Source organism: Moschus berezovskii, chromosome 9 (assembly GCF_049115385.1).
Source record: "Moschus berezovskii isolate FMDL1 chromosome 9, NW_MosBer_1.0, whole genome shotgun sequence".
NCBI classification, from domain to species: domain Eukaryota; kingdom Metazoa; phylum Chordata; class Mammalia; order Artiodactyla; family Moschidae; genus Moschus; species Moschus berezovskii.
The window spans coordinates 45308388-45328502 of record NC_142468.1 but is presented as its reverse complement, the minus strand read 5'-3'; the positions used below and the strand labels follow the sequence as shown (position 1 = coordinate 45328502).

The window sequence follows — 20115 nt, the reverse complement described above, 5'->3', positions numbered from 1 at the left end:
ACAGGGAAGCCTGGCGTGCTGCCATCCAGGGGTTGCAAAGAATCAGACATGACTCAGTGACTGAACTGAACTGAACAGGGGAATGAATGGAAAGCAGCTGTTTGCCCTTGTCTTAAATTTCTCGCTTGTTCATAATGTACATAATCCCTTGTGTTTTGGGTTTTGTCCCCTATTTTTTTCTCATGCTTTTTCTCATGATAACTGCTAATTTTTTTCTCAACATTATTATTATTTTTGCTATATGATTATCTCTTGATCATGCTTTGCTATTTTCTGGTAGCCACTACTACCTGCATTATGGGGAGGGAGTTGAAAGAGCAGAAAAGTAAAAGAAAAAAACTTAGGAAGGGAAACAGTCATGTATATAAGGAAAGGTCAAGGCCTCTTTAAAAAAAAAAAAGTCCAGAAATTATATTTAATATAAAGAGTTTTTATGATAAAATAATATGAAATTTGAGAGTAATCCAAAAGGTGCAAATCCAAAAATACTATCCAGAAGACAAATTGGAAATGAAGGGCACAATCTCAGGAACATTTTTCTGAGTATTTTATTTTTGCCTAAGGTCTCTCTCAGCAGTCTCTAGCCAAAACATCTCTTCCCTCATCTTCAAGATACTGAAAACTGAACTCACCAAGGCCACAGTCGAACTGTGCTGGACTAGAGTCCTTTAGTCACTGCCTTGCACACAGAAGCACTGTGGAGGAGGAACCGAGACAAGAATCTGGGTTCTAATCCCGGCTTTATCATTTCTTGGCCATCAGAGTTTGAGTACGTCCAGTGCCCTTTCTGTGAACCAGTTTCCTCATGCATAAAACAGGACTGACAATCTCCTTCTGTCTTGTTTATCAATAGGAGCTAATGAATGTCAGTGTGCTCTGAAAGATACAATGAACTCCCCTAGTAAATACCTTATTTTAAAAATACTGCATAGATATTTAAGTAAACTATTAGACAAGGAGAAAATGCTTGGGTCACAATCAGTTAATTCTCTCTAATGTAAAAGCAGCATTTTTGGACTACAGGCCATGGTGAAATCGAGTCATTTATCAAAGATGAGTCATTCAAATGGTCTGACTCATTGTGCTTTGGCAAGTATAGTTCAGGCAAAGATGTTTTAGTTCCTTCTCACTATTCACCAGTGGGCACTGGCTTTTCTAAAACATTATGAGTTTTGTTTCTCTGTGTGTCAGGCTGTGGTTTTTGTTTTTGCAACTCTAGAGAAGGTGGGGAGAAGCAGCAGTGGTCTCCTCCCCGTGAAAACACCATTTGTAGCTTCTCTGTATGGCCCCCATTCCTCACCAAAAACTGAGTACCAGGTAGGGGTGTTCAAGACAGGTAGTAGAAGCCATCTGAAGTAAGACAGCTGATACACAAAGCATTATGTTATTTTTATGACTTTCAACTGAAATATATAGAAAATATATAATTAATTTATACTGAATAATACATTTTCAAAGCATTCTTTGGTTTGTTAATTCACAGCATTAACACTTCAGAAGGAAGCATCACTGTGTTGTTTCTTGACTGTGTCTGTGGTGGTGCTTGAGGAAGAGGGGTTGTAAGGAGCTAACATTCGTTAACCTTGTCCTCCAGGGAAGCTCATCTACAAGCTTTGGTTCACAGGGAAGGGAATGAATTTTTTAGAAAAAACTTTTTATTTTATATTGGAGTGTAGCTGATTAACAATGTTGTGATAGTTTCAGGTGGACAGCAAAGGGGCTTAGCCATACATATTCATGTGTCCATGGTCCCCCAAAGGACGGGAATGATTTTTATCTTTATATTTACCCTTGCAAACTTTCCAGGTGGTGCTAGTGGTAAAGAATCTGTCTGCCAATGCTGGAGATGCAAGAGACATAGATTCCATCCCTGGGTCAGGAAGATTCCCTGAAGGAGGAAATAGCAACCCGCTCCAGTATTCTTGTCTGGTAAATTCCATGGACAGAGAAGTCTGGCAGGCTACAGTCCATAGAGTTGCTAAGAGTTAAGAACACACATCTATCTACCCTACTCCCTGGTCCTCTTGCTCTCTGTTGAGAAACCTTGGCTTGGATCAAATTCAGTTTGGATAACTTGAGTCTGGCATCAACTTTTACCTTGCTTTATGTAGTATTTTATGACCTCATTTGTCTTCTTGGAGAGTACATAGTTCAGTATCCTCTTAAGAGAAAAACTCAATTTCTGAAATCCCACTAATAGGAAATGTTGAGAGTGGGGAGAAATGGTTAATAAATCCAGCAAATCCTATGCCTATTTTTCAGGTTCCTTTTTATGCCGTTGGGCCTGATAAAGAGCCAGCAGGGAGAGCCAAAAAAGCTGATAGGTACACTTTAAGCTCTAGAGGCTTCAAGGAAATGTGAATTTATTTCAGCTCCCAAAAGGGAAGAGGTACAGAAGTGACATCTTGTAACAGATAGTCTATGAGGTGCTTTCGTACCCAGCATGCCTTGAAAACAGAGCCCCCTAATTCTTCAAGGGGGGATACTTATATGTGTGACACAGTGGAATGAGGGTTCAGCTTTAAGTTCACTCCATTACAGGCTTTTCCAAAGCAACATATATCTGGTTATAAAATGTAAATCTATAAGGAAATAAGAATTCTATATACAAACTCTCAGCTTACATACAACTTTACTTTTCAGATAGTATTTACGGCAAGAAAGCTATTGTTTTAACCACTTTTAAGAGTAACTACTGTAAATTCAGCACTTTCTAATAATCATTGTGTCAAAATAACTTTAATCACAGAATTAGAAGTGTTTTAAGCTACACTACATTTTCTGAAACAGTTAAAATACTCCTGGGTCGTTTGCCATTTTTACAGGCTACTGTAAATACGCTTAATAGCATCGGCTTCTTCTTTATCAAGGATGCCTTTCTCCACATAAGCATCAGCTTGTTGGTTGATGAAGTCCCTCATCTTTGAAAGGTCATAATCTGGAAAATATCATTCGAGCATCATGAGCAAAGATCAGGAAAGCACAATCCATTACACTGATTACTATGGCGAAGCATTTTGTGCAACACAGTTACCATGCCCATCTTTCACAATGAAAGGCTTTTTAGTTCTTGGCATTGTTGCAGTAGTTTGCAGCTTCAGATCATGTTTATATGCATTATATTATCCCATCCGCTTTTCATCACAACATTTTGAGGCGTTCAGGTGGGGAGAATAGCCCTCATTTGACCAGAAAGGGAACAGGTTCATAAACCAGGGCTTCACAAACTTTAATGTTTATATCAATCACCTGGGGCTCTTGGGAACTTGCAGATCTGTATTCAGTAGGCCTGAGCAGGGGAGGGGGACCATATTCTGCATTTTAAACAAGGTTTCAGGAGATGTTGATGCTGCCAGTCCAGGAAAAACACTGTGGGTAACAAGACCCTAAGGCTTAAGTTCCTTATTCAAGGTCACACAGCTAGTAAAAGTTATGATCAGAACCAGGTGTTCTGACTTCTTCAACTTGTTACACTGGTTAAGCCCATGTTGCTATGACAACCCACTTTTTTTTTCCATATTAAGAATTACCTTGATTTTCATGTTGTTTGAATTGTATGCAGGGAGTGAAAAGCGAAACCATAACCTCTTTGTGGTTCCTCTGTCCTACTTAAACAAAAAATTTATGTAAACCATTGAACCATCCACAGAAAACAAAGAGATCCTCAACCAAATAAGGAGGCTGCTGGTGGCATCTTTCTGAAGGCTTGGAAAAAACCCCCATATCTTCCCTTGATGCTTTAAGTGTTATATGCTTATTGTTTTAAAATATGGAAAATATAGAAACACTAAATTAGTATTTAAATCACCTGGATTCTATTATCATTGATAACCACAGTGGATATTTTGTTCTGTTTCCTTTTAGCTTTTCAATGTATATCTCAACACAGTTGTGATCACAGGGTACATTTAACCTTATATTAATAACTAATTTCCTTCACTCAATTTACACAGTGAACATTGATATTCCTCAGAAACACCATTTAAATCGCTGCATACAATACATCTTGCTGCTAAGTCACTTCAGTCGTGTCTGACTCTGTGTGACCCCATAGATGGAAGCCCACCAGGCTCCCCCATCCCTGGGATTCTCCAGGCAAGAACACTGGAGTGGGTTGCCATTTCCTTCTCCAATGTGTGAAAGTGAAAAGTGAAAGTGAAGTCGCTCAGTCGTGCCCGACCCTTAGCGACCCCACGGACTGCAGCCTACCAGGCTCCTCCATCCATGGGATTTTCTAGGCAACAGTACTGGAGTGGCTTGCCATTGCCTTCTCCGAATACATCTTGGGGAGGCATCAAAATGAATGACACACAACCCCCATGATTGGGCATGTAGGTCTTCCACAACACCCCCCCAGACTGTGAGCTGCCTGAGGCTGAGTTTCTTGGGTGCCATGCCATTCATCTTGGCTGTTGGCAGCTCCTGGAACAAAGTTCTGCCTTCTGTCAGTTTGTAAAAGAAAGAGAAAGGACGGTGGGGGGTGGAGGGAGGAGCGGGGCTGCGGTACAAAAGCTCTGAGCGTTGCATGGCCACCTTTAGCTAGCCTGTATAGAAGCTGAACTTGGGTCACCCGGGCATCTTCAAGCCTCTGCATGAAAGGAAAACCAGACCAGAAGGACCTCTTTACAAGGATCAGGTGTTTATCTTATCAAGGTGAACTGAGGCACAGAGAGAGGTTGTTAGGAGGGCATTTGCTCCTTTTGGTTTGAACACAGCCATGACGACTGAAGAGACAATTAGCAGCACCGAGCATTTTACAACCGCATCTTATTTGCTCCTCACAAAACCCCACTAGGAACGCGTTAGTGTCCCCATTTCAGTGACGCACAGACAGGACAGAGGAGGTAAGTCACTTGCTCCGGTTATGATAGAGTCAGGTTCTGAATTCAGGTCTGTCTGAAGTCACTGCTTTGATCCTTCTATGGCCTTGAAGCACGGAATGTGAAGCATCTAACATGCAGGACACTCACTAAGTGTTTCGAGGCTCTATTTTGCTTCAGTTTTGACTTTCCTATTCTCTCAGGCACGAGTTAGAGAATCAGGCTGAGTGTATATCTTGTGTGCACCTCACAAGTGGCTTCCTGACCGACTCACAGGGCACCAAGAGGCACTGGTTCAAATTATTAATAACACTGACTTTTCAGAACCAGTTCTGGGTCAGTATCTTTAGTGGGACAACAGGCAAACTCCCCCAAAACATCTGTGAACAGATGATTTGAATAGACAAACAGGAAAATATTTTGCTTTCTTTTGAAATGGAAAAATGAAAAAAATTTGAAATGGAAAATGGAAAATAATGGAAAAAACTCTTCTTTATAACATGGCTGTCACTGTGGGAAAATGGGGGTGGAAAACCAACATGGTGCAGAGGAAAGGCTGCCGGAGTCCCTCGCAGTTCTGCCCTAGTTGGCGGTTAGAGTGCGCCGGGAATAGCTACCTTGCTAACTTAAAAAGGTTTTAAGGTTGTTGAGACTCAAAAAGGATAAGGGCTATTATTCGCATTTTGAAAAGTACAGACTTTCTTCTTAAGCCTGCTTAAGATTTCATTCTTCTCCTCATTGTCACATCGTGTGGACCTCCCTTTCCTGAATTTGGGAAGTAGATTCAGGACATCCCAGGCCCCTGTCAAGCAAAGGGCATCTGCAGAGGGTAAGGAAGGTCAGAACCAATGGTAAGATTTCCTGTTCACAGTGTCCCAGTCACTGTATGGCTCTAGAACCTGGGTCTCCACAGGCTTTGAGAGATGACCCAGATCAGGCAGAGCACATGTAAATGCAGCAGAGGAAGAGCTCTCTCTTTCTGCCTTGAGAAGGGTGAAATGCATGTCACCCCCACTTCCTCGAGGCAGAAGGAATCCCAGACCCAACACTGTCATTCTGAAGTTTGTTCATAAAGCCTCTAATGTGCAAGCACTAGAGTTCCATGCTTTATTAGTTGGTCATTTCTAGAACAGAAAGATTGAATTGCAGGATGTCGTCGGTTATGACCAGAAGTCAGATTTGTGTGTTAGTCAGTGAAAGAAAGAACATAAATACTATGGTTGGTGCATACAATTTACAATGAATTTTGGTACATACTGAATGTATTTTGGTACATACTGTATTATACTGATGCTAAGATAAACTTTATAAAAATAATTTTAAAGTCTTTGCATTATTAATGGCATGTTATAACTTTTCTTCTGAAGTGGTATATGAAGCAATGGTGCATTTTTCAATCAATGACAGATTGGTGAAATATGATTCATGTGACTTTTAATGGAACTGACAGCTGGCTAATTCATATAATTTTGAATCAAATGAAATAAAGTACGTGTAAAGGCCTGATAATAATTTCCATCTTGCTCGACTTGTATGATCACAGGCTAAAGGAGTGCTGAAAACACCTCTTGTTCCCACTGTGTTCTATCTCATCGGTTCTCAAGTTTGGTTGTACAGTGGAATTATAAGAGCTTAAAAAATACTGATGCCAGGGTCCTGCCCCTTGAGCTTGACTTAGTGGTCCTGTGGGCATTAGGAGATCTAGCAAGTGACATGAATGCATTTTCAAGTTTGAAAAGCCCTGCTCCTCTCATTTTAAAAGCATCACTTTGCAACTACTCTGGCCAGACCCCTGGAAATCATACTAGAATCCTTTCTCCATGTGACTCTGGAGTTTCTTCTTTCTTCTTTCTCCCCCTGCCTCACCTTGGTTTAAGCCCCATCCTACCTGCTCCAAATCCTTGCCTCCTATCTCTTGCCTGGCTTCTGGGGTTTTATTTTTTCAATCTGTAACCACACTGCTGCCAGAAAGACTTCTCAGTCGTTAACCTAATTAAGCCCTGATTTAGTCTCCTCTGGCTAAAATTAACCTCCTTTGCAGGGTGCACAAGCTTTTTCCTGACTTGGCCGCTGCCCATCTCCCTGGCTCTGTCTGCGGGTCCTCCCAACAGAGCACCCCAGTGCTCCTGGGAAAATGAATGGCTTCAGCTCCCAGAATGCATCACTCTCTTTTGTCCATTTATGTCTTTGTGCTCAGTGTTCCCTCGGCCTCCATCTCTCCTCACTCAAAAATTCTTCCTTGCCTTTCCAGCACAGGCTTTCCTGCAGCCCTTCCTCCCAGTGTAAAGAGATGTGCCCTCTCCTCTTATCTCTTCACCATCATGCTTATCATGTTAGTCCTGAGCAAGGCCCACCGGAGCTTTATTGATGGTGTGAGTAATTTGGCAGGGGGTGGGGGGTGCTGCATCTTATGGTCCTTCACATTTCTGGCACTCAGGACAGTCTGGTTCTGTGATTTGTTTTAAATAAGTGAGTGACAGCAGGGTGTATGCAATAGGAGCTCAGGAAATGTTTAAGATACTCCAAGAAAAGGGGAGAGGGTAGACAAAAGAAGATTGACAAAATGTTGATAATTATTGAAGCTGGGTGATAGGTCTGTGGGGATTTGTTATATCATTTTCTCTGCTTCTGTTTGACATTTTTTCATAACAAAATGGAAAAGAAAAGAAAATGCCTTTGCTTGAAAGGATGATTTGAAAATTGAGAGAAGTTTTTGCATCTGAGGGGTGGTGCCAAGTCTTTTGGGCTGAGAGGGGACTATAGCCTAATTTGACTATGAAAGTCTTTAATAACAGTTCCTGGGAATTCCCTAGTGGTCCAGTGGTTAGGACTCTGTGTTTTCACTGCTAGGGGCCTGGGTTCGATCCCTGGTTGGGAAACTAAGACCCTGCAAGCTGCATGGCTAATAAAAAAAATTACAAAATAAGAGCTCCTGGCAAATGGGTGATGTTTGCAATTAACAACCACACTAAATCCTTACCTTCTTTATTTTCCTTTTTGTTGTGTTTCTTCAACCAATCAATATTTTTTCTGATGGCTTCCAAATAGGCTTCTGTTTTCCCTGAAAAAGTTAAGAGCACCTATATTAAACACTCATAAAAACCATCTGCATCTCTTTGTAAAGATCACACTTTGTTACAGATCATGAACAAACATTGGACTTATCAAGCACTCGTGGGAGAGTGTCCCTAACAGGGGTAAGCATCCAGGAGGCAGGTCCAAGTTGGTAACATCAAGGGACCATTATCCCCTACACACAAATAAATACAGTTTATCTTGGCAAAGAAGAGTTTGATTCAGTTCACTGGATGGGTTGGTTCCTACCAGTCTCAGATTGGTTCATTTCTGGTTAGGGATGGTTCTTTCAAACTAAGGTGTATTATCGGGTCAAGAACTGAATCAGAGTGGCAGATATTTAAGAATTCAACACCGAATAAGTGATAAGTCCAAGTCTGTGGCTTTCGATAAGCTGGACACAGGCCTTCTGTCCAAGCTGGGAGGGAGTGTGTAAACACTCAGATGAAGAGGAGATCTGGACCTCATTTCAAGGCTTGGATAGAGAACCTTAGAACTCATTCTAGTATTAATAAAACTCCCCTGGATGTAAAACTCTCTGATAGGCTTTAAGTGTGGCAGGAGGATATGGGCATCACTGAAGTGTCTGCTCTGTGACACCCTTTAGATGCACCGTTGTCTGTAGTGTGTAGGTATTATCATAAGCTTAGAGATGAGGAAACTAAGGCTCAGAGAGGCTAAGTGATTTCCTGAGGCCATACAGGAAATAACAGAGCTGAAATTATGACTCTAGTCTGGCTAAGTTTCTGCTACCTGCTACTTATCTAAAAGAAAAGGCTTGTATTCAGACATGGACACTGATGTAGCCCTGTTCTGTATCAAAGAGTCAACCATCTCCTTAATCAGGTGAGTCCCTAATGCTTAGAGTGTCTGCATCAAGAGATCAGGTGACCTGAAGAATACTGGATGACCCAAGAAAAAAAGCGCCTTCAAAGTCCAGGGCCTTTGCAGAAGCAATAGCTGCCAGGCCTCAGTGTAGGGACCATCTGTTCTAAACCCTCTTTGAGCCCTGTTACCTCTAGTCTCCTAACCAGACCTCTTGGTTGAGCTTCCTGTACTATGTGCTTACTATGTACCAGTGGCTGTGTTTTGTGTTCCCAAATACGTGATCTCTTTTACTCATCACAACAACGTTTTGAGCTAGTCCTATTTAATCCCCATTTTAATAGGTGAAGAAACTGAGACTTAGAGACAGGAAGTAACATGCTGAAGATCACAAGGCTAGTAAGTAGTAGAGCCAGGCTTGAAGCTGGGAACATCTGACTACAGTCCATGAATAGTAACGTTGCCTTAAGATTTGCTGACGTTTCAGTTTCCACCACATTCACCTAAGTGACTTCCTGAGCATCTTCCTGATCTTGTAAGCCCACTCTTACCTCACCACTGGGTTGCATGTTAGCTGGTCCCCAAAGAAGCACAAAGAAACTTCTTTGCAAAAAGAGATAAGTGAACAAAAGAAGAGAGTCACAATCTCTAGTCCCTATTCACTTCAACTGCCTGTGTAGAAAAAGCCTTGATTTTAATTCTTTGCTTTTAAGAATGTTAAAGCACATGAAAGACAAATGTCCACCAACTGATGTCATAACATTGCAACACAAAGATTGTCGAGATTTTCACTGTCTATTGCCATTTTGTAAGAAGAACATTTGGATTTGGTAACAGCAATAACAACAAAACAAACAAACAAACAAAACTAAACCAAAAACCAGTGTTCTCTATTCTGTATTAACTCTGTTAGAAAAGGCATTTTGAACAAGGAAAGAAATATTAGTGTAGACTATTTCTAAAGAATGCAATTTCATTATTTTTAATGAGTTTAAATCAAATTAGTGTTTCTCATAGGGTTTGCTTTAATGAACAGTTAATAATGATTTGTCATTAGCACATCAGGTAATTAGAGTTTCTAAAACATTTGAGGATGTGTGAAAATAGTCTTGTTCTTTGAATAATTTTAAGCATTCTTCCCACAGTCTTACCTGTGATATCATATCCTAATATGGAGAGCTTATTTTTTAATTTTTAAAGCTTATTTTATTGAACCATAGTTTTACAATGTGTTAATTTCTGCTGCACAACAAAGTGATTAAGTCATATATATTCTTTTCCATTATTGTTTATCACAGGATTTTGAATATAGTTTCCTGTACTATACAGTAGGACTTTGTTGTCTATCCTTCCTATATATAATTGTTTGCATCTGTTAATCCCAAACTCCCAATCCATCCCCATACCAGCCTCCACCTTCCCCCATCAGTGGCAACCACATCTGTTTTTCATGTCTGTGAGTCTGTTTCAGTTTCATAGATATTTGTATCATATTTAGCTTTCCCATATAAGTGATATCATACAGCCTTTGACTTTTCTCTTTCTGACTTCCCTTAATATGATAATCTCTAGGTCCATCCGTGTTGCTGCAAATGGCATTACTCCATTCTTTTTTTATAGCTGAGGAGTAGTCCATTGTATGTAGGTACCACATCTTCTTTATTCATTATCTGTTGATGGACATTTAAGCTGTTTCCATGTCTTGGCTATTGTGAATAGTGCTGCTATGAACACTGGGTACATGTATCTTTTTGCATTAGTTTTCTCCGATACACGCCCAGAAGTGGAACTGCTGGATCATACGGCAGTTCTATTTTTAGTTTTTTAAAGAACCTCCAAACTGTTTTCCATAGTGCTTGCACCAATTTACATTCCCATCAACAATGTAGGAGGGTTCCCTTTTCTCCACAGCCTGTGGAGAGCTTATTTGAGAAAAGGAGTATCACAGCTTAGTTTCTGTTTATATATTGCATTAAAAATTCTCAATTAGGAGAGTATAAATATGAGGTTTTGACCATAGTGTAGCAGACACTGTTGATTCCCCACCCTCATGCTTCCATTATTCCAGATATGGTAATATAGAAGCCCTCAGCTGAAGGTAGACAGTTTTGGCAGATATACACCCCAGCTTCCTTGGGTTCATTCCACATGGTCCCCATAGGTCTGAGCCTCACCGCCCCCAGTTGAAGTCTGCTCATTAACACCCTGCAGTGGCTCTTTTGCCTCCCCTGTCTCATAGACCTGTCCCCCAGTAGAGCTTCCTGAGGTCACCTCCCAATTAAAAATTCCATCTCAAATCCTCTTCTCAGCATCTGCTTTGGAGGGAACCCAACCTAAGACAACTGGAAATAGGGAGACCCAGCATCATCTTGTCAGGTTGGTTTTTGCTCAGTGACCAATAACCTATAAAAATGGTGTTGAATTTTAAAAGTATGAAATGCATGAAAAATAATTTTATTCACTATATTAACATTATCAACCCACAACAAAGAATGAATTTACTGCAAATTAAAGAAAACTAGACTGTAATCCATTAAAAGGCTGCTGCTGCTAAGTCGCTTCAGTCGTGTCCGACTCTGTGCAACCCCATAGACGGCAGCCCACCAGGCTCCCCCGTCCCTGGGATTCTCCAGGCAAGAACACTGGAGTCGCTATTAATCCATTAATCACTTTGCACAAATTCTTTTGTGTTTTTGTTTGGTAATCTTGGGACTTCCCTGGTGGCCCAGTGGCTAAGACTCTAAGAGCCCAATGCAGGGGTCTTGGGTTCAATCCCTGGTTGAGGAACTGCCACATGCTGCCAATGAGAGTCCACATGTCGCAGCTAAAGACCCCACATGCCACCACGAGGGTGGAAGGTCCCATGTGCTGCAACTAAGACCAGGTAGAGGCCAAATAAAGAAATATACACTTTTAAAGAAGACTGCTATTCTGTGGATTGTAACATATGGATTAGGATGGTTTCCCTAACTTAAAATGGACCCCCCCATCTCCCTCATTCCATTTTCTGCTTTATTTTTATCCATAATATATATCACTTTTAATCATATCATATAATTTATTTATTAAGTTTATTATTTATCTTCCTCCCTTAGAAATAGTTCTTGTTTGTTCATGTACCCCCATGCCTAGAATAAAGCTTGACACATAATAATAGACACTCAATAAATATTTGTTCAATGAGTCAATGGATGAAGCCTTCTTATATAGAAGCTGATCATAATCAGAAGATTGTTTTGTGAGCATGGAATCCAAACCAGGGAAACTACAATTTTAAAGAAGAATAAACTGTATAGGTCCTCCTCCCTGCCTTCTTTCCTTCCTTCTTAGAAATATGAATTGCTTATTTACAAGATTTGAAATTTAATGGTTCTGAATTTAAATGGTAGTTACATCAGAAACAATTTAAAACACCTATGAATGTGCTAAACAAACTATATTCACATGGCATTTAATCTTCACAGAGCTCTATGAAATCAGTGTTCTTGGTCCCATTTCACCCATGAGGAACTCAGAGAGGGTCAGTGTTGGGCCCAAGCAGACAGCTGAGTAAGGGTCAGAACCTGAACCAGAATCAATCTGGGGCCTCTAATGAATGGAACTGGGTAAAATTCACCCTTTAGACTAGAGATTTAGTGCCTGTGTTGTCGTTACCAAACTGGCCAACCAACAGGCAGTGTTTCTCCATCTTGGCTGCACATTGGATTCACTTGGGAGAGCTTTTCAAAATCCTGATGCATGGGTCAACTCCTCATACCAATTACATCAGAATATCTGGAGGAGGGACTAAATATCAGGATTTTTTTTTTTTTTAACAATCCTGAGTCAATTTGAAAGCGGGGCAAAGTTTGGGAACCACTTTCACTCATACTGAACCCCCCCACTACATTTGCTGGTGCACTGGAAAAAACAGGAATAAAATCAGGTGTCTCTCTGCCCTCAGAGAAGCAGCTGGTTCCTATTTACATTTCCTCTTCTCAGGAGCTGTAGAGCAAATCTTTTATTTACACAGTGTGCACTGAAAGCCCATGAGAGTCCACTTTGGAAAGCTGGCCTATTTTCAAATTAATTTCAGCTTCCTTTGGAAAAAAATAGCTCATGGCTGAGGTAATATGGCACAAGCCTTAAAACATATGCTGAAGCAGATGGGAAGAGGGCCACAGTCAAGATGTAGCCCTGCTTTTCTGACTATTCTGGTTGTCAGCCCTGCAAGAGAAATATCCTTGTATATACATGAATTTGTTCTGATTCTGATATGCTCCTGTGATCTGCCAACATCCCCCTCAAAAAAAAAAAAAAAAAAACCAGCAAACAAAAAACCCAACTCTGTAGAAATCAGTATGTTTAACCTATTGAATATTGGATATTCTAAAGATATTAGATGTTCAAAAACAGTGCTTGTGAAAATTGTTTGATATATTGCTTAAAATTCTGTGCAGTAAAGATTGTACAAGTACAGGTTTGAACAAAGCAACTGATAGTGGTATCATGGATGCCCAGGTGGGTCCCAGAGCCATTCAGTTAAAAAATTTTGGTGGGAATTCCCTGGTGGTCAATCCTGGGGATTCCTGGGTTCAGGCCCTAGTTGGGGAACTAAGATTCTGCAAGCTGAAGCACAAACAAAAACAAAACAAAAGAGTTTGTGCAAAGTGATGCCACTTGACATGCCTGCAAGATGCAGCATGGGATGCTGGGAGGGATGAGCAGTGGTGGGAGTCAAGGGACAGAAGTTCAAGGCCCAGCTCTATCACTGTTTGCCTGTGAGCTCTTGGGAGAGTCAGTTCACCTTCTGAAACTTGGTTTGCTGCTGTGGCTAAGTTGCTTTAGTTGTGTCCGACTCTTTGTGACCTCAAGGAATATAGCCCGCCAGACTCCTCTGTCCATGGGATTCTCCAGGCAAGAATACTGGAGTGGGTTGCCATGCTCTCCTCCAGGGGATCTTCCCGACCCAGGGACCAAACCTGCATCTCTTATGTCTCCTGTATTGACAGCTGGGTTCTTTACCACTAGCACCATCTGGGAAGCCAGAACCTTGGTTTACTTGTTTGTAAATTAAGGAGTGAATTATGAAAAGAAGACTCATGGTTTCTACACATGGGGAGAAGTTCTCCTTTGCTCTCCTGCACAATCTTGTGTTGGTGGTAGGTCTCCGGCCTGCCTGAGCTCCTGGCACATTTGCTGACTCACTAGGAGAAGACGGCTTCACTATTTTTGGTCCTTTCTAACAGAATGCCTTGGGGCTTGCATAAAGGCATGGATTTTCTCCTCCTCTGTTGCTTTAAAAATAAAAGCATTCCCATGAGTTAGTTGACTTTATTATCAATTTATTAATTAAATAAGCTGCTTTTTCTTTTTTGGCTTCTGTAAAGAAGATAGGGGAGTGATAGTATATTTAGGGGAAAGTTAAGTTATCTTAAAGATCATCTTTTTCAACTTAATTCCATTATCTAGCCATAAAATTGACATGATAGCACTGGAATGAGTTTATGGGTATGGTAATGCTTATTTCGCCCCTTGGATGACTTTAAAAAAAGATTTTCAGTGACTCATAGAGCAAAAGGGAAAGAGTAAACATTAAACTGGCAAAAAGAACCACACTTAGATCATGGAATAAACTTTCAAAATTCTTCGGTCTCCAGAGAGCAATTTAATTGAAACATGAGGCACCTTTATAGATATGGCTGAAACTGGAGTAAATTTGATTTCACTGGCATTTCCCTATATTTAGGAATAATGATCAGATCATTCAAATAATTGCATCAACTAGAAATCAATATCTTAAAATATTATTCTTAGTGTGAGTCCCTGTAGAAAGCAAGAGTTTGAATAGGCTACAATATTTATAAAGATGGATATATGATGTTCCATCACTGGCAATTAAATAGGATTTTTTGCATTAAACTTAAAGTGAAATGCATGTGAACTTCTTTATAAGTTGAAGAGTGATATAAATGTATGCTATTTTTGTTGTTTTGGTATTATTTCCTTTCCTCACAGGCCCCAGCATATGCTTGGCATGGTTAATCAATATTTGCTGTGGTTAGATGGAGCCATCACCCCATGTCACAAGACCAAAACAGACTCCCTAAAGATATTCCTGCCAATGTGTCCTGTTTCTAATTATTTCCTTAAGTGGTTTTAGCTGAGCCATTACCTCATTTCTTGTTCTGCTCTGTAAGTCCTCCAGCTTTCTCTCTGAAGGGAGCCTATTGTATACACTTGTGACTCACAGTAAGGGAGATACATATGTGACTTGCATTGTACTTGCCTACATATGACTTAAGAGCTATTCTTAGGTAATTTCAGAGCTATCAGTGCGAAAGGCAGGCATTGGTCCTTAAATTCCTTCTGCAGCTTTCTGAGCATAGTGAGCCTGCTGCTGGAATAAATGTTTATTACTGAATAAATGTCTCAGGAAATCCAGCCAACCCTGCCTTTGCCCACATGAATTCTTTTATTTTTTCAGCCTAGAGACAACAGGTATTTTCTCACTGAGTTTTATATCAGAGAAGAAATGTAGCCTTTGAGAAAAGTACAAATAAAGCAACTATGAATACAAAGATGTATGTCATAATATGTCCTTTCAGGCATTAGTTGCATTTTTTCCAAGAAATCTTGGCCCTTGGCTTAAGCTCAGTATGGCATTCTCTAAACTATACTAGAATCAGTTTTTCTTATTCCAGAGTAAAGAGGATAGCATGAATAAATTAAGTCTATAAATAATGGAGCAGGTGGGGGATAGGTGGGGGATTAATTTTAGCCCTGAATCCCTACTCTTTTCTTAATGTTTCAGGAGAGCCTGTTACAAGGGTTCAACACTAAGTGGATGGAGTTTTAACCTTCTCTTTTCCCATTATTACCGAATGGAAATCCTAATGAGAAATCTAACCTCATCATTAGTCTCCATTTACATCCTAAATAGGACGTAGTGAGCTACCAAGGATCAACTCCTGCATATTCCTTTTTTACATAATGCTTTCTTAAAACAAGCAAAGAGACCTGGGAGAACCCATTCCTAGGGATATTTGCACAGCAATATAAAGTGTTGTCCTAAACAATGAGCATGATTCCTAGATGATGGCACATGGTGTTCTAGGGAAGGACAGTCATCACACGTGGGTTGCTCCCAGAGGAGATGATTCAGGCACACTGAGCTGGAGTCCTCTGTGCTGCCCAATACCTAGCTCTCTAGCTCAGGCCACAGGACCATTCTTTTCCTGGTTAGCTATCTTTCAGAAGTTCACCACTCATCCTCCACCACACATCCGTTAGGATGACTACCATAAAAACAAAACAAACAAACAAACCCAGAAAAGAAAAGTGTTGGTGAGGATGTGGTGAAACGGAAATGTTTGCACACTCTTGGTGGGAATGTAAAAGGGTGAAGCCACTATGGAAAACAGTGGTTTCTCAAAAAATTAAAAATAGAATTATGTGTATGCTCAGTTATGTCTGACCCTGCAACCCCATGGACTTATAATTTACCAGGCTCCTCTCTCCATGGAATTCTCCAGGCAAGAATACTGGAGTGGGTAGCCATTGCCTTCTCCAGGAGGTCTTCCCAACCCAGGGATAGAACTTGGGTCTCCTGCATTGCAGGCAGATTCTTCACCGTCTGAGCCACCAGGGAAGCATATGACTTAATAATTCCACTTCTAGGAATATTCCCCCTGCCCAAATTAAAGATTTTTGAGTCTTGAGATATTTGTATACCCATCAGTGCTTTGTTTACAATGGCCAAAAGGTGGAAGCAACACAAGGGTCCATAGACAAACAGATGGATAAAGTGTAGTATATACATACCTTCAATGAAATGTTACTCAGCCTGATAAAAGAAGGAAATTCTGACACATGTTACAACATAGATGAAGCTTGAGAACATTACGTTAAGTGAAATAAGCTGGTGGCAAAAGAACAAACACAGCATGATTTCACTTATCTGAAGTACCTACAGTAGTCAAACTCATTGAGACAGACCATAGAGTGGTGGTTGCCAGGGGCTACAGAGGGAATGGGGAGTTATTATTCAATCAGTATAGAATTTCAGTTTTGCAAGATGAAAAGAGTTCTGGAAATGGATGACGTGATCATAGCACAGTAATATGAATGAACTTAATGCCACTGAACTGTACACTTAAAAATGCTAAGATGGCTGGGCTACTAGATGCCAGCCTATGACTGTTTTTGAAATAAAGCAAAAGGAAGAAGAATACAAGATCCTTACACCTTTGTTCTTTAGTTCCTACCCCTGATTGCAAGCCCCCATCTATATGCTTCCCCAGGCCCCTCATGGAGCAGGGGCACAATTCTTGAGGTATGAGCCTACTGTGTTCTCCCTTCCCCAGTTGACAATTAAAGCCATCTTTCTATTTCCTAAAAAAAAAAAAAAAATTGCTAGGATGGCAAATTAAAAAACTATTTAAAAAAGTTTACCACTCATCCACAGTGGGCCTAGGGTTGAGTGGAAGTATCAAGGCAGCATGACTGCTCACCAAATGTGACACATATATTACCAATTCCCCCTTTCCATGCCCATGACAAACACTATTAATTAATCATTGCAACATTCTTTCCTCCTGAGTCCAGATGCAGCCTCATAACCTTTCCCAACATAGGCTGTTAACAAACAATTAGAGTTGACATGTCAGCTATGGCAGTGTAGAAGAAACTTGTGATGGTCTATGAAATCCAGCCTGGAGAGAAGAAAGGTATAATAATCTAAAACTTCATGAGATAGGAAAGATCAACATGAACTTCACATATTAAGAAAAAATTCTTAAAAAAAAAAAAAAAAGGCCCTGTCTCAAAAAGTCTTAGCAACTGAAATACAAGCAGTACTGTGAAGAAGGCTGATCGCCGAAGAATCGATGCTTTTGAACTGTGGTGTTGGAGAAGACTCTTGAGAGTCCCTTATACTGCAAGGAGATCCAACCAGTCCATTCTAAAGGAGATCAACCGTGGATGTTCATTGGAGGGACTGATGCTAAAGCTGAAACTGCAATACTTTGGCCACCTCATGAGACGAGTTGACTCACTGGAAAAGACTGTGATGCTGGGAAAGGTTGGGGGCGGGAGGAGAAGGGGACGACGGAGAATGAGATGGCTGGATGGCATCACTGACTCTGTGGACATGAGTTTGAGTGAACTCCGTGAGTTGGTGATGGACAGGGAGGCCTGGCGTGCTGTGATTCATGGGGTCGCGGAGAGTCGGACACGACTGAGCGACTGAACTGAACTGAACTGACCCTTGGCCAACATCACCACTCATTAAACCTGTATAACTTAGGTTTAATTTTCTATATAAAGGAACCAGAATTCTTTGAAGGAGAATTGATTTCAAGACTGCTGCTGCTAAGTCGCTACAGTCATGTCCAACTCTGTGTGACCCCATAGACTGCAGCCCACCAGGCTCTGCCATCCCTGGGACAAGTCTGGGGGCAGGAAAATTCAGAGTAGGTCTAGAATAGCCTGTTTAGGAAATTGTGATTAACAGATATGCACTACTATATTTGTTGCTATTGTTGTTTAGTCAGTAAGTTATGTCTGACTCTCTGTGACCTCCTGGACTGTAGCCCACCAGGCTCCTCTGCCCAATGGGATTTCCAGGCAAGAACATTGGAGTTGCCATTTTCTTCTCCAGGGAATCTTCCTGACCCAGGGATCAAACCCAAGTCTCCTGCATTGGCAGGTAGATTCTTTACCACTGAGCCATCAGGGAAGCCCCCACTACTATTAATATGTATAAATAAACAATACAGACCTACTGTATAGCACAGGGAACTATAGTCATTATCTTGTAATAACCTATAATGGAAAAGAATCTGAAAAGAATATACATACATATTTTGCTATACACCTAAAACTAACACAGCATTGTAAATTACTATACTTCAATTTTTTTTAAAAAAAGCCTTTTGTTGCCAGAGAGCACAGATGCTTTAAAAACCACTGGGTACAGTGCAAAAGGGATAAAGGAGAAACTTGGAGGCTGGGTTCCTACTGCCTAAGGTACACTAATTTAAACAGAAAAATCATCATCATCACCATTATTATCAACTGGAACAACTTACAAAAATGGAAAAACTTAATATAAAATGTTAACAAAGGGGAAACTGGTGGGCTACAGTCCATGGGTCTCAAAGAGTCGGACACAACTGAAGAGACTTGGCATGCACGCATGGACGTTAACAAAGAAAGCAGTATAATCTTTTAATCTCTTAATATAAGCGAGATAGTTTGTACTTTTATTGCTGTTAATTAAGTTACAAAGAGATAAATAACTATTTTCTTTTCTACTTAATATACAGACATATTAAGCATGGGTCTATTAACAAGTATGAATGTGAACCTGTTTCTATCTATATGAGCAGGAAAGATTGGGAACTTGCATGTGGGTCAGTCTCTTCAAAATTAAGAGCTAAGAGATGGCTGGATGGCATCACTGGTTCAATGGACATAAGTTTGAGCAAACTCTGGGAGTTAGTGAAGGACAGGAAAGCCTGGAGTGCTCCAGTCCATGGGGTCGCAAAGAGTTGGACACAACTTAGTGACTGGACAACAAGTATGTATGACTGAGTCCCTTCTCTGTTCACTTGAAAGGATCACAAATTGCTAATTGGCTATATCCCAATACAAAATAAAAAGTTTTTAAAAAAAGAGCTATATCATGAACATGATCAGCTTTTGTGGCCTTACAGTATAGCAAGAAATAAGCAAAGTCTGTCAGTTCATTGCCACTAATGATTATAAGTACTAAACAATGAAAAAGGAGCCCAATGGTGTGTTTCAAGATGATAAAATAGCTGAATGTCATACTCACTACCTTCTCCCCCAATAGAGCAGTGATCCACTCCCTCAGCTTCCAGGGAATGAAACCTCTAGATGACCCTACTAATAAGATACAGATAAGATATAAATAAGGTTCCAATTATACCAAAGAGTTCAATATATCATAATGACAAAAAAAAGTAGGTTTAAGCCATCTGTTCACAACTTCTGGTAAAGACACTGAATTTCAGAAAAAGAATATCTGAGAAAGATATATAAATTTTCCATGATATAACCAGCACACTTTTTAATTAAAGGGGCTCAAAACACTGGACTATGCATCCAGATCCCACATGATGACCTGAAATCTAAGGGTTAATGATTTTGAACTTACAACGTAACAGAGTATCTTTCTTTGAGGGTATGGTAATGTGTCTCAAAACCTGGGAAGATTATATAGACTTACTGCTGCTGCTGCCAAGTCGCTTCAGTCGTGTCCGACTCTGTGCGATCCCATAGACGGCAGCCCACCAGGCTCCCCCGTCCCTGGGATTCTCCAGGCAAGAACACTGGAGTGGGTTGCCATCTCCTTAAGCTGAGTAAAAACTGAACCCCAGGAATGTGTAAG

General features: G+C 40.5%; 1 protein-coding gene across 1 annotated transcript in view; it reads right to left on the bottom strand.

Annotated features, from left to right (window-relative positions):
* Positions 1 to 2196: 2196 nt before the first annotated feature.
* The window catches only part of SCG3 (secretogranin III), a 38437-nt gene continuing 20518 nt past the window's right edge, over positions 2197 to 20115 (bottom strand). Inside the window, exons 11-12 of the mRNA XM_055436303.2 lie at positions 7801 to 7881; positions 2197 to 2938 (exon numbers count right to left, since the gene is read on the bottom strand). Of these exons, the coding sequence (XP_055292278.1) occupies positions 2820 to 2938; positions 7801 to 7881 (200 nt within the window). The 3' untranslated portion in view covers positions 2197 to 2819. The remainder of the gene's footprint in view (positions 2939 to 7800; positions 7882 to 20115) is intronic.